The sequence below is a fragment of the Notolepis coatsorum genome (genome assembly GCF_963971535.1).
Source record: "Notolepis coatsorum genome assembly, chromosome: 14".
Taxonomy (NCBI): Eukaryota; Metazoa; Chordata; class Actinopteri; order Aulopiformes; family Paralepididae; genus Notolepis; species Notolepis coatsorum.
In genome coordinates this window covers 88788732-88802327 of record NC_140178.1, presented here as the reverse complement: position 1 = coordinate 88802327, position 13596 = coordinate 88788732, and the positions used below count along the sequence as shown (strand labels likewise).

Below are 13596 nucleotides of genomic sequence, written 5' to 3'. Positions count from 1 at the left end.
CACAGTAAATCTTGCAGTGTCAAATTAACACCATTCCCGAGTGTATTTGGTCCCAACTCAGAATTGGTGTTAAATTTACTCTAGTTAATTGAACTCTTACACAAGAGCAAGAGTCAATTTAACACCAATTCTGAGTTGGGACCAAATACACTCGGGAATTAGTGTTAATTTGACACTGCAAGATTTACTGTGTACTAAACGGTTAACCCTTTCACTGCGACAATACACAGAAGGGTAACCCTTTTACTGCCACACAACAGCAGGTTAACCCTTTCACTGCGACAATACACAGAAGGGTAACCCTTTTACTGCCACACAACAGCAGGTTAACCCTTTCACTGCGACAATACACAGAAGGGTAACCCTTTTACTGCCACACAACAGCAGGTTAACCCTTTCACTGCCACATGCACTACAGAAGGTTAACCCTTTACTATCACACTACCGACGGCTGTAGTGTGGCAGTGAAAGGGTTAATTAGACAAATCACCCCTCATAATTATTCAAACCATGATGATCGTATATGCAATATAGCAGAGTAAAGGCAGAGACAGTCAATCTTTAGACACAGAGTTATGTATTGGTAATAAATCCAGCTTAGACAAACTTTGAACCTCGCTTAACCCACAGCCCATTTCGGCGACCCCAACGCCACATTGTTTATGTGGTGGGCCCCTAGAAATGTATGGAATTGTGCGCTCCCACCAACTCATACAAAGAACAAATTCCATGCTCAAACAGCTGTCTCCACCGCCATGCGGCCACTTCCAGTGTGTGTGTTTGTGGTTGAGCCACCAAAGAGTTGTATTATTTATGGGTGGAACGTGTCGAGACTGGCTCTCGTGTGTCTCGTCCATGATCACAACAGAGCTGTCTCTGTGTGTGTTCCTGAAGACAGCAGCGCCAAGCAGCATCAGCCCAGTCCTGCATTCTCTGTCCCCCACATTGTCTATTGTTTCATCAGATGCTGTGTGGACACCAGGCACTCCTCTGTCCACCACATTCTCTCTGTGATATCTAGAGGTATAGGCTACGCCTGAACGTGGCCCAAATCAGATTATTTTGTGACTCAGATCTGTTTTTCTTCACAACAGGGTGAAGAGCACAAAAATCTGATCTTTTCAATTCTGAATTGGGCAAATGTGGTCCTAAATCAGATACAGGTCTGTTTTTTTGCAATGCGACCCTCATGCTGAATCAGGCCTATCAGAATTCATGCAACTTTTACGTCACTCTAGAGTCTAGACCAGGGGTCAGCAACCTTTACTATCAAAAGAGACAATTTTCCCCCGTCCCACAAAATAAAATGCTCAGGGAGCCGCACAACCTATTTACCCTTAAAATGAAGATAACACAGTGTATAACATTTTATATATCCCCAAGCATACCCCACATTTAGCATAAAACGCCTGACAATTGCATACCCAAAGTAATTTGCGATTTATTATACTTTATACTTATAGTACACAGTTTGTTGCATTAATAGGATTATAAAGCAACAAAAAGAAAAATGTTGACTTTTTAATTGCTGTTTTTACCTGTTATAACAAAGGAAAACCTCAAACTCTTATGAAGTGGAGAAAAAATACTGGCTGTGTAGACCTATTTTTTAATAAAAAACAGAAGAGGAGACAAAACACTGGTGTCTGTAGACCGACTTTGAAATAAAACCCTGAACTATTCAGGTATATTTGAGTCCTTCCCTTATTTGTGGAACATTTATAAAATAAAAGTAGTCTACTTTGAAAAAAGACTACCATGTGTACTGTAGACCTACTTTGAAATAAAACACAGAAAAGGAGAAAAAACACTTGCATCTGTAAACCTACTTTGAAATAAAACCCTGAACTATGCAGCTCTATTAGAGTCCTTCCCTTATTTGTGGAAAATCTATAAAATAAAAAGTAAATTTTTCGTTGTTCGCAAATTTCGCACCACATATCAGGCATACAGGTAAGCCTTTTGTTGACTAAATATCTTAGTTGATGAAATATTTGTTCATTTCAGTGTCACAGTATGACATCGATATCCAAAAAAAAAAAAAAAAAATTTTGGGCCAGGGAGCCGCAGCTGATTGGCTAAAGAGCCGCATGCGGCCTCGAGGCCGCAGGTTACCGACCACTGGTCTAGACTGACATTCATCACAATTCTGCGCTGGCATGAGTCCTACCTGGAGCCCCCCCTCTCTCTCTCTCTCTCTCTCTCTCTCTCTCTCTCTCTCTCTCTCTCTCTCTCTCTCTCTCTCTCTCTCTCTCTCTCTCTCTCTCTCTCTCTCTCTGGTATATTGGCCAAATATTTTTTTATTATCTGAATAACCAAACAAAAAAGTCTGATCTGAGCAATAAATCAGAATTGAGCACTAAGGCTTGCAGTGTGAACGTAGCCTTGGAGTAAAGTTTATCTTGATTGATATCCCACAGGGCCAAGAAGAAACCAACAGCAGAGGATGTAAATAAACACGCCCCTCTTATACGCCTGACATGACGCAGCTAAAAGTTAGAAAGTGGCATGGATTGGCTTGACTCCTTAACCCTTTCACTACCACACTACAGAAGGTTAACCTTTCACTACCACACTACAGAAGGTTAACCTTTCACTACCACACTACAGACGGTTAACCGTCTGTAGTGTGCTTGTGAAAGGATTAACCCTTTGGCGTGTGGCAGTGAAAGGGTTAACCTTCTGTATTGTCACAGTGAAAGGGTTAACCCTTTGGTAGTGTGGTAGTGAAAGGGTTAACCTGGTGTTAATCTGTCTGCCATGATGCTCTTGGATCCCATGTGGGTCACGTCAACCAAGGACACCTCTATATGGAGTGGTGTTTCAACAGCCCCCCCCCCCCTCTCTCTCTCTCTCTCTCTCTCTCTCTCTCTCTCTCTCTCTCTCTCTCTCTCTCTCTCTCTCTCTCTCTCTCTTCTTTCACCTGATCGGGGACAATGTCAGATAACGACCGGATATCAGATAAGGGACCAGTAAACAAAGCGTACCACGTCCACACACACACACACACACACACACACACACACACACACACACACACACACACACACACACACACACACACACACACACACACACACACACACACACACACACACACACACACACACACTGACCTGAGGTTAATCAATAACACTGTCATGTTTTGCTCCAGTCTTTGATGGGCTGAACTTTAAGCTTTAAGCCCATTAGATAAATATTATGAAATGCCAGTGAATTAACTTTTTTTTTGTAGCACCCGTTTCTGGAACTGTGGGAAAGTACACATCATTTCAGTTTGACCATGATGGTACCAGCCATTGTGTAAATAATTTACCATGGTACTGTCATGGTAAAAGGCGATGGCACAGCGCTAACATAGTGTGGAGAGAGAGAGGTATGGCTACACAATACTATTGGTAGTAGGGATGAGTTTGAATTTTCGAATGATCAAATAGTCGTGATTAGATTTTCATGTCAGAGTCGAAAAATATATATCAAATTCTTTATTTTATTATCATTTTTTTTAATAATTTTTGTATTTAGAGGCAGCCTAATTTTCATAGCCGAATTGATCTAAAATATGCACATGCTACTGTTTCTGTTTGTTTATTAAAACCGGTTGATAGGCCAATGCAATGTTGTTATTATAGGCTACAATGGTGAATGGTGTCATTTTGATTTATTGTCGGTCAGCTGAGCCGATCAACGCTCTGAAGGATTTTCTAAGTGCCCAGGCTATTTATGTGCAATACCCTTTTGATTTGAATGATCCATTCTATTAAAAAGAATAACTGAATTGAACTGAAACTGAACATTTAACTGAATTTAAACTGAAACAGAAAATAACAATTTCGGGGTTTGAATTTTCGAATGTTCGGTCTTAAGAACAGTAGACTATTCGAAAATTATTTTGGTCAGTCATGCACATCCCTAACTGGTAGCATGTCAGTTTATATCCCATGGAGAAGGATTACATGAGTTGGAAACAAACTAAATGAACAAACAGCAATAGTCAAAACACCAGTCAGCCTCTTCCAGTCATCATTGAAGTACTAATGTGTCATAATGGCCGACTATGATTCACGACGAGTTGCCGAAACGGACACTATTTTATGCCAGCTGTTCATCTTCATCCAGGAGATGTCATCGAGGAACACAACTTGTAAAGATAAGATAAGATATTCCTTTATTGATCCCCTTGGGGGAAATTCGGTATCATAGCAGCATGGGGGATGGGGGAGGGGAGGTATAGGTAGTAGAAGACATACAGGTACAGGTCACAGAATTATAGTACAGTGGAGAAGTAAAAAAAAAAAAAAAAAAAGCACTTTTGACCATGGCAGTACCATGGTAAAGTATTTATACAATGGATTGGTACCATGGTACATTTTATTTTCTTTTACAATGGCTGGTAGTACCATTTTTAAAGTGAAGTGACCGTCACACTACCATGATGAGGTGAGGGGGGACCCTGATCAGCCACTAGAGGTGTGCTGCTGCTTCTAGACCTTCACTCTCTGACTTCTTCCCGTCAGAAACAGGTGTCCATGCAGGATTCTGAGGCCCCAGGGGGCAGAAGGTGAGATTCCCGAGGGCCCCTGCAGTAAAGAGCTTGTTCTGGCCTGACGTACAGTATCCTAATTGGTTCTTCTCGATTCAGCGGGTCCATGTAGAAGGCTTTTGTTCAATGAATGAACTCATTTCAGAACTTGTATAGACGGCAATATGTCCGCTGACAGGCACCATAAGAACACCATATGGTATATCTACTGGTGTAATTATAAATCTTTCATTTCTCTAACCCCCACCCTGGTAACGACTGGGGGGCTTGACTCTACTTGTCAGTATAGATTAGTACCTCTCTTTGTGTGTAGCTTAACCTATTCACCTGCCCTATATATGCATGTAGGAACGTGTATGCATGAGTCAGTGTGTGTCTGTCTGTGTGTGTGTGTGCAGGGGGAGAGGTGGCTCATCAAAGGGTCATACATCAGTTTCTCCTAACCATCCCCCCCTACTCCTCTCTGACAACGTGTTAACAGCATCATTGCCACGGGCCGCTACCCTCCCCCACTCCCCACTCACATTCTGCAATATTGATGTGTACAGAAATAAGACCAACCCGTATGCTTCCTCCTCTCTGGAGCACTTGTGATTTTTTAAATATGAAGCACCTCTATGACCGGCAATGTCACTCACTTGCTCACTCGCTCACTCACAGTTTGCCACTCTTCCCCTACTGGCAGCATACAGTATTTCAGGTCACTGAGTGTGTGTGTGTGTGTGTGTGTGTGTGTGTGTGTGTGTGTGTGTGTGTGTGTGTGTGTGTGTGTGTGTGTGTGTGTGTGTGTGTGTGTGTGTGTGTGTGTGTGTGTGTGTGTGTGTGTGTGTGTGTGTGTGTGTGTGTGTGTGTGTGTGTGTGTGTGTGTGTGTGTGTGTGTGTGTGTGTGTGTGTGTGTGTGTGTGTGTGTGTGTGTGTGTGTGTGTGTGTGTGTGTGTGTGTGTGTGTGTGTGTGTGTGTGTGTGTGTGTGTGTGTGTGTGTGTGTGTGTGTGTGTGTGTGTGTGTGTGTGTGTGTGTGTGTGTGTGTGTGTGTGTGTGTGTGTGTGTGTGTGTGTGTGTGTGTGTGTGTGTGTGTGTGTGTGTGTGTGTGTGTGTGTGTGTGTGTGTGTGTGTGTGTGTGTGTGTGTGTGTGTGTGTGTGTGTGTGTGTGTGTGTGTGTGTGTGTGTGTGTGTGTGTGTGTGTGTGTGTGTGTGTGTGTGTGTGTGTGTGTGTGTGTGTGTGTGTGTGTGTGTGTGTGTGTGTGTGTGTGTGTGTGTGTGTGTGTGTGTGTGTGTGTGTGTGTGTGTGTGTGTGTGTGTGTGTGTGTGTGTGTGTGTGTGTGTGTGTGTGTGTGTGTGTGTGTGTGTGTGTGTGTGTGTGTGTGTGTGTGTGTGTGTGTGTGTGTGTGTGTGTGTGTGTGTGTGTGTGTGTGTGTGTGTGTGTGTGTGTGTGTGTGTGTGTGTGTGTGTGTGTGTGTGTGTGTGTGTGTGTGTGTGTGTGTGTGTGTGTGTGTGTGTGTGTGTGTGTGTGTGTGTGTGTGTGTGTGTGTGTGTGTGTGTGTGTGTGTGTGTGTGTGTGTGTGTGTGTGTGTGTTGTGTGTGTGTGTAATTGTAATTGTAATTGTAATTTAGATTGTATATCGTACTGTATATATGTATATTGTATATTCCTCTTACTTACTTTTTACTTACTTTTTTTACTGTATGAAGCACACTCTCAGGGGCTCATACATAACCAAGCATTTCACCGTAAAGTATGTGTATTCTATTGTGATATTTAATAAACAAACTTGAAACTTGAACTAATAGGTAATAACTTAAACAATGGTCCATTCTTATAAGAAAACATTGTTGCTTACTCTTTTCAAGCTATCTATCTAGGAGAGGTTCTCATCCACCACTTTGTGCTGTTCACTCATATCTGTGAATCATCGAATAGTTAGAACTGTTGCCTCTAAAGGCCCTTAAGGAGCAACACAGATCCTCGTTTTAGATCATTTGAGAGAAGCCACGGAGATCTCAATATTGTCTAGACGTAAAAACATTCACTCCGAGGTTTCTTTGAGATTTCCCTTCAATCTCATGTTTTCATTCATACTGAAGAGAGCTAGCTGATATTATATATTGAGACATATTTGAGAGAATGTAAAGATCTCGTAGCCTGATCAGAGTAATACCACTATCCGCTCAGCTATAGTGGAAAATAATATATATAATATATATATATATATATATATATTCCAGCGCACACCAGGATATTTTGATTGACATTTTCTTTGATTAATTACATTTAAAACAAAAAAGAAGGAGCAAACTACGAGTTTCCCATTTGTAGCTTCATCAGATTGGCTCTTGTGCTTTGCCAATCAGGTGTGCCTTTAAATAGTCAAGTGCTGATTGAAAAGAATGCCTCAACTATAGTTGTTTCTCCCGAACATGAAAACATTTCCTTATTCTCATTTTTCAACAGATCTCTTTTGTTGTCTAAGAGAAGTAAATGAGTTCTAATTTCGATCTTGTCTTGGATCTAGTTTCCCTCTGGGTTTCGTCCAACCACCCTGTTTGTGTCTTGTTGTTCCAGACGCGTTGGCGACGTGTAGAACCAACCAGTTGCAGTGTGGGAATGGGAACTGCATCACCACCAGGTGGGTGTGTGATGGAACCGACGACTGTGGAGACGGTACAGATGAACTCCCCGGAACCTGCAGTGAGTATTTATCACGTCTCAAACAGAAGCACATCACACACAGCAGTAATGGACCAGACCACAGTACAAGACAGGGATGACTTCACTTGACGTTTTAAGTTTAACACTTTCACTACCACACTACAGACGGTTAACCTTTAACTACCACACTACAGACGGTTACCCTTTCACTACCACACTACAGTTGGTTAACCGTCTGTAGTGTGGTAGTGAAAGGGTTAACTTGTAATAATAATTCATTACATTTATATAGCGCTTTTCTAGACACTCAAAGCGCTCCCCACAATCTAGGGTGGAAATGGCCTCCTTCACCACCACTGAAACATCATTTTATGTTTAGACATTTGAAAATGGCTTTAACCTTTTCACTACCACACTACAGAAGGTTAACCCTTTCATTACCACACTACAGAAGGTTAACACTTTCACTACCACGTCTGTAGTGTGTTAGTGAAAGGGTTAACCTTCTGTAGTGTGGTAGTGAAAGGGTTAACCTTCTGTATTGTCGCAGTGAAAGTGTTAACCCTTTGGTAGTGTGGTAGTGAAAGGGTTAAATTAGCCCAATAGGGCTTTGGAAGTCTGCGGTCTACCATCTTAATGGGAAGATAATTCTCTATAGAGATTCTACTGTACATGATCATCCCTGACTGTGCATTATATGTTAACCCTTTCACTACCACCAAAGGGTTAACCCTTTCAGTGCAACAATACTACAGACGTGGTAGTGAAAGGGTTAACCTTCTGTAGTGTGGTAGTGAAAGGGTTAAAGCCATTTTCAAATGTCTAAACATAAAATTATGTGTGAAAATGTGTAGTTTAACATTCAAAATCATAACAAAAAAAAATATTATAAAAAAAGTACATTTTCTTTTTATTATAATAATTTACCAAAAAAAGTCTGTGGAAGTCCAATTTCCTCATACAATTGCCGCATAGCCACAATCATTTAATGATAATCACTAAGATGTCCGCAGTGGAATACTATGAATGCTAATAGAAGACAGTTCAGTTATAGATCGTATAGCTTTAACACACCACTTTAAGTTTAGTGTCAAAATAGTTGTTGGAGAGGAGCTGCGTTGACATTGTATCTTTGTTTTCTCTCTCACAATTTTTCGAGAAAATAAAGCGATAATGTCTTCACCACTGGAGAGTCTAGAAGATGATGATCGTTCTGACCTCCACCGGCGCTTCGCATTGGGGCGCGCGTCGCTGAGCAATCGCCGCCGGCGTTGTCTACGGCTCTGCAGCTGGATACTATGCCTCGGGAGACGGTCGGCTGTGTGAGAACTGACGGTCTCCCTGGGCGGGTGATGTGTTTTTTGCGACGCGAGCCTCGGGTGTTTCAGTTGTGAGGGGATGACTGTGTACAGCTTGCGAAGGTCGGCTCCAAGCTAGAATCCCTTCGTTGCCCCTTATAGCGGCGTGGAGGGGGTTCTAGTTTGATGCCCCACGATAACATAGACTCCTCCTCAGTGAAGTAGTAGCTTTGTTTTCCTGGGGCCGTGATTCCGAGTCTGCGGTTTGATTCCCCGGGTCTCTGGAAAACGGATACTCTCTGCCGCCGTGCTGGCCCTGTTTTTCAAGACGAAAACACCCGGCACGAGGGATGCAAGTTTTGTGTTTCATTATGGGAATATCTCTGAGCTCGAGTTGGCTGCAGCCCACGTACAACGAGGGGCTTACTGCCGATGTGTCTGGTAAACACCGTTCTGTGAGAGGGACGTGTGTTGCCTTTTTCCCTTTTTTCTTCGGATAAAAAGAGGAAAAGACAGCGGCTGTCAGAAGTGTTGGCCTGTATCGCTATTTCTCATGTTATACAGCTTCAGAGTAGCCACTTAGCTTGCTACTGCGTTAGCTAGTGGCTATCGATAGCCGGTAGAAGCTAACTGTTAGCCAGTTAGCTCCTAGGCTAAGTCGTTAGCTGGCGGCTACGCTTGGCTGGAAACGTTAGCTTGATGCTATCAGTTAGCCTGGAGTTAGTTGTTAGCTTATGCTACAACCATTGGCGCTAGCCGTGATGAGGTAGCGGGCCCTGGCACTCTGACTACGGCGTCATCTCTGGCTGAAGATGTCGTCGGGCCTGCGCCATGACCTGCCACAGGAGGGGGGTGTCGAGCCGGAGCAAGGCTCCAGCTGTCGCCGCTTCTGGCCCTGCCAGCGAGAGGCCTTGTCAACGGATTGTCTTGGTCGCTGTCTTGTATAGCTTAGGTTTTAGCATTTGCCAAGGCTTATGTCTTCTCTCTACCTAAAAACGGCGTTATTTTTTACGTGAGTAAAAATTAACTGGGGTTTTTGGTTGTATGATGAGAAGTTGTGTGTGTGTTCATGTAACGTTTAGACAACGTGGCTGAGTCCACAACTGGCTGGGTGTTAACCTGCAGCGCTGTACATAGTGGCATGTGATCGAGGGCCTGAACCCTCTCTTAGCTTGTTATTTTCTTTACTTAAGGGTAATGGTAAAAATAACAAGTGGCAAGTTTTCACACATAAGCAGAGCCGTGGATAAAACCTGTTTTCAAACGAGGTTATCGGCTGTGGCTGGCGTGCATGATGTAAAGCTTTTACTCTACAGGTGAGTATGTGCTTCATCTGCCGCGCCATGCACCTGGTGTCACGGCTCTGTTTTTTTCTTTTGGCGTCATATCAGGGATGAGGTGGTGAGGGGGTGGGTGAAATTATTCCCCGGTTTGCCCCCCCCCCCCAAATATGATTTTATTTTCAAAACGTGTGTTGATTCTTATATTTTTGGGGATACGGTGTAATCCCTCAGCTACTGCTGGGATTGTGCTCTTGCTTAGGGAGAGTGCAGTTTTCTCTGAAAATTGTTTGGTCGCTATTATGGACTTAGCAAGGCCTGTAGCTAACACTTGGTCGAGGACTTATGGTTTCTCTCGTCATAAAAGACGGCGTTCCTCTTGCAATAGTGAGAGTGAACTTTTGCCTTTTTTTTATTGTGAAAGAGGGTTGTGTGTATCATGTTTCACGTTTAAGTAAACGTGGCATTGAATCCACAACTGGGTTAGGTGTTAGCCTACAGAAGTTTACATGTATAGCTCTTGTACCAAGGCCTTTGGCCCCTCTCTTTGGTCTGTGTTTTTCTTACTTTAGGGTAAAGGTGTAAAAATTCAGGTGGCAAGTTCGCACATGAGCCTGAAGCCGTGTGTAAAGCCAGTTTTTTGCACAAACGAGGTTATCGTCAGTGGCTGGCGTGCAGAATGTGAAGCTGTTACCCTAACAGGTATAATGCGCTTTCATGTAGCGTGCTACGACTGGTGTCATGGCTCTGCTTTGTTGTTGCATCGTATCAGGGGTGAGGGGTCATAAGGGGTGGACTAATAACCCCTCCCCTCTTTACTGATTGGCCGCGAGGTGGGACCTCCTGCCTGTCAGTCTCCCTGTCGGCTGAGGGGTCAGCGTGTCACAGGGAGGGGGTTCCCTGGTTCCACTCCATGTTAGGATGGGTGGGTCACGGGATTTCCCCCCGGCCATGGAATACGTCACTGGGTGCGTTTTTTCCTATTGCCCATGAGACGTCCGTGAGTTTTCAGGTCTGTGCTGCAGACCGCTGTCATTGTCAAAAGTTGGATGATGCGATGCATTCGAGAACTGTTTGTTTTCTGCTCTGCTGTGTGTATTGGGCCGTTGGTCACTTGGCCCAATTATTATTACATGTATCTTTTTCAATTGTTACTCACGTAGAGGTCTCTCTGGGGGAACTTCTGTCTTCCCCTCTTATGTGAAGGGATGACAGGGTTTTACCCTCAGACGCGTCATATGAGACCCGTGTCTGTGTCTTATAGGCCGGCTTCCTGCTGCTCGTCCCAGACAGCATGGAGGAAACGTTGTCTGGTGTTTCTTATTAGGATTCGCCATCGATATGTTTCGGGTTCTCAACGTGCATATAGCGCTGGCCCTGGGTGCTTTCCATGTGGAACCACTTTATGGCTGGCGCGCCTTGTTTTCCCAATTGGCGGAGGGCGTAGAAATGGCGTTTTTCTATGCGGGCGGCTGGGAAGGAGATTTTATCTTTACCGAGCGCCAGTGCACTAGGTTAGACTTGACGGCTCACGTGCATCTCCGGGGGAGATGACGGAGTAGATCTAAACATTGGTGGAGGGGTCTCACGCCCATGAGGTGGGCCACCAGGAGCAGTGCATTCGCGTACTGACCGGCTTGGTGGCACCCTCTGTGATGTTTTGGATCGACACTCGTATCTACCCCCCTCTTAGGACTGGGGATGGCGGCGTGACTAGGATGCGGGACTGGTTCTGGTCGCGCCGGACCAGGTCAGTTAACCCGTTATCCGCCGGGGCGCAGATCTGCTGTTCTGGTACCCCAAAGGACTTTGTGCTTTTCCGGGGGGAAAATGCCGGGTCGGGCCGGGCGTCGCAGGGATTGATGTCGTGGATGTGTGTGTCATATGTATGCCACTACGGGTTGCCCTTAACAGTGACGTGCTTGGTCCATACTGTGTTGTACCTTGCGCTGTGTTAGGGGGCTTGGTCCCTCTCCATTTGTTTCACCCCTCCCTCCCTGCTAGGACGGGGCTGGGAGGGGGCTGTCGGGGAGGTTGTTGTCAACTCCGCTAGGCATCCCTGTGTAGGTCCCGGTCCGCCGGGCCCAGGTCCGAACTCGTTCTCGTCGACCTGTTGGCCTGGGTTAACCCTTTGAAAACTGAAACACTTGTACTGCCTGTATAGCCTGTGTATACGCGCAGTTATGTTTCAGAGTTTTCTTGGTGGGTTAAGGGAACAACCGCCTCCTGTTAAACTAAACATAGTGGGGTGGTTGGTTCCACGGTGTGTTGGTAGCAGAGTCGACTCTCGGGTTGAGGCCGGGCTTGACCCCGTCTGCCTGAGAGTGTGCCCCCACACCTTTTGTGACGTCTGCCAATTGTGTCAGCCTCCTCTTTGAACCTCGACCCCGCTGGAGGGGTCGGGTTTGTGGAGGTTACGACATGGTGCACAGCATACCGAACGCCCCTTCCACCGGGATACTGTTCTCACAGTAGACCCTTTAGGCGCCTGTCTAGTCTGCAGTGCTCCAGGCACAGGTTGAGTTATGCTCTTGGGGCCTGTTGCCTGGATTGAGGGATCAACCTCCTTGGGGGTTGTCTCCCCGGCACGCCAACTGGCCCTGCAGTGTTGTGGGGGAGTAGCCTCTTGTAGAGTGCTTCAGAGCGGTGTGCCGAGGGGGGAAGGGCCTGCTCTTGATTTGGGCCCTGTCCGATACGCTGGCGATGTGGGGGGTGGTGTCACCAGTGACCGTCTGGTGGGGTCCCGATGCTACGGCCTTGTTGGCCTCACCAGGCCCCCTTTTTTCGGGGGGTCCTGGCCCTCCGCTGCTACGGCCTTGCCACAGGGTTGGGTTCTTGACCTTCGACTCTGTGATGTTGGGGGCTGTGATGGAGGTGTTTTGCTTCCCGTCCGTTCCCTGGTGGCATGTGGGATGCGCGCCTGAGTGGTTGCGGGTCCTTCTGAATGAAGGTAAGTCCCACGGTCTGCTCACCCTGTGCATTTGAGGTGCTAAACCCTCTTTGCACAGTCGGATCCGATTCCCTCCCGTCCTCCACTAGGGGGGTCCAGGGGGCTCGGATCCTCCCCGGTTGTGGGGGGCCTCAGCGGGTACATCTGTCAAGCTTTTTGCTCTGCTCAGCTCCTGTGTTCCATAAAGAGCAGAGCGTAAAGCTATACGATCTATAACGTACGGTTATCCGATTAACCCTAGTTATATGAGTATAGCGAGCGCTCTGCTCTGACTCACTGAGGACCCCGTGGTCTTCGCCTTCGGTGGTGAAAGACTTGGGAAGGAGCTGATGGTGTGGCCACAACCCCGCTTATATAGAGGAGCGGATGTGGGTGTGGCCAGGCGGATGGGTGTGTGCATGTGGAGAAAACTATTCATTATTAGAGTGGATAAAGGGATAGTTCCATAAAGAGCAGAGTGCTCGCTATACTCATATAACTAGGGTTATAGGATAACCTTACCTTCATTCACTCAGTTTCTGCTTTTTTTTTAACCCTCTTTATGTTCTGTTTCCAGTGAGTAAAACCTGCAAGCCTACAGAGTTCAGCTGCGGGGGGCGTCTCAACCAGTGCCTCCCGACCAGCTGGACCTGCGACGGCAAGGCGGACTGTGAGAACGGAGCAGACGAGAGGAACTGTGGTGAGTTGGCCTGTTAAAGCCCCAGTCCATCACCCATTACCATATACATGTGGGCTATTATCTTATTATTGTTATTTGTAATTATTTTATTATTGTATGTAAACAAGTTTCAAGTTTTGTTTTATTTTTCACATATAAGGTACATGTACATTACAGTGAAATGCTTGGTTCTGTATGAGCCTCCTGAGATTGTGCTTC

General features: G+C 45.6%; 2 protein-coding genes across 2 annotated transcripts in view; both read left to right on the top strand.

The window, feature by feature from the left end:
• Positions 1-2249: 2249 nt before the first annotated feature.
• Positions 2250-13596, top strand: part of LOC311241011 (histone H3.2) — a gene marked incomplete at its 3' end in the record, with an annotated part of 340183 nt that continues 328836 nt past the window's right edge. The window contains exon 1 of the mRNA XM_084329666.1: positions 2250-2279. The remainder of the gene's footprint in view (positions 2280-13596) is intronic.
• Positions 4433-13596, top strand: part of ldlra (low density lipoprotein receptor a) — a gene marked incomplete at both ends in the record, with an annotated part of 29951 nt that continues 20787 nt past the window's right edge. The window contains 4 exons of the mRNA XM_084329198.1: positions 4433-4440; positions 4524-4561; positions 7105-7230; positions 13276-13398. Of these exons, the coding sequence (XP_084185324.1) occupies positions 4433-4440; positions 4524-4561; positions 7105-7230; positions 13276-13398 (295 nt within the window). The remainder of the gene's footprint in view (positions 4441-4523; positions 4562-7104; positions 7231-13275; positions 13399-13596) is intronic.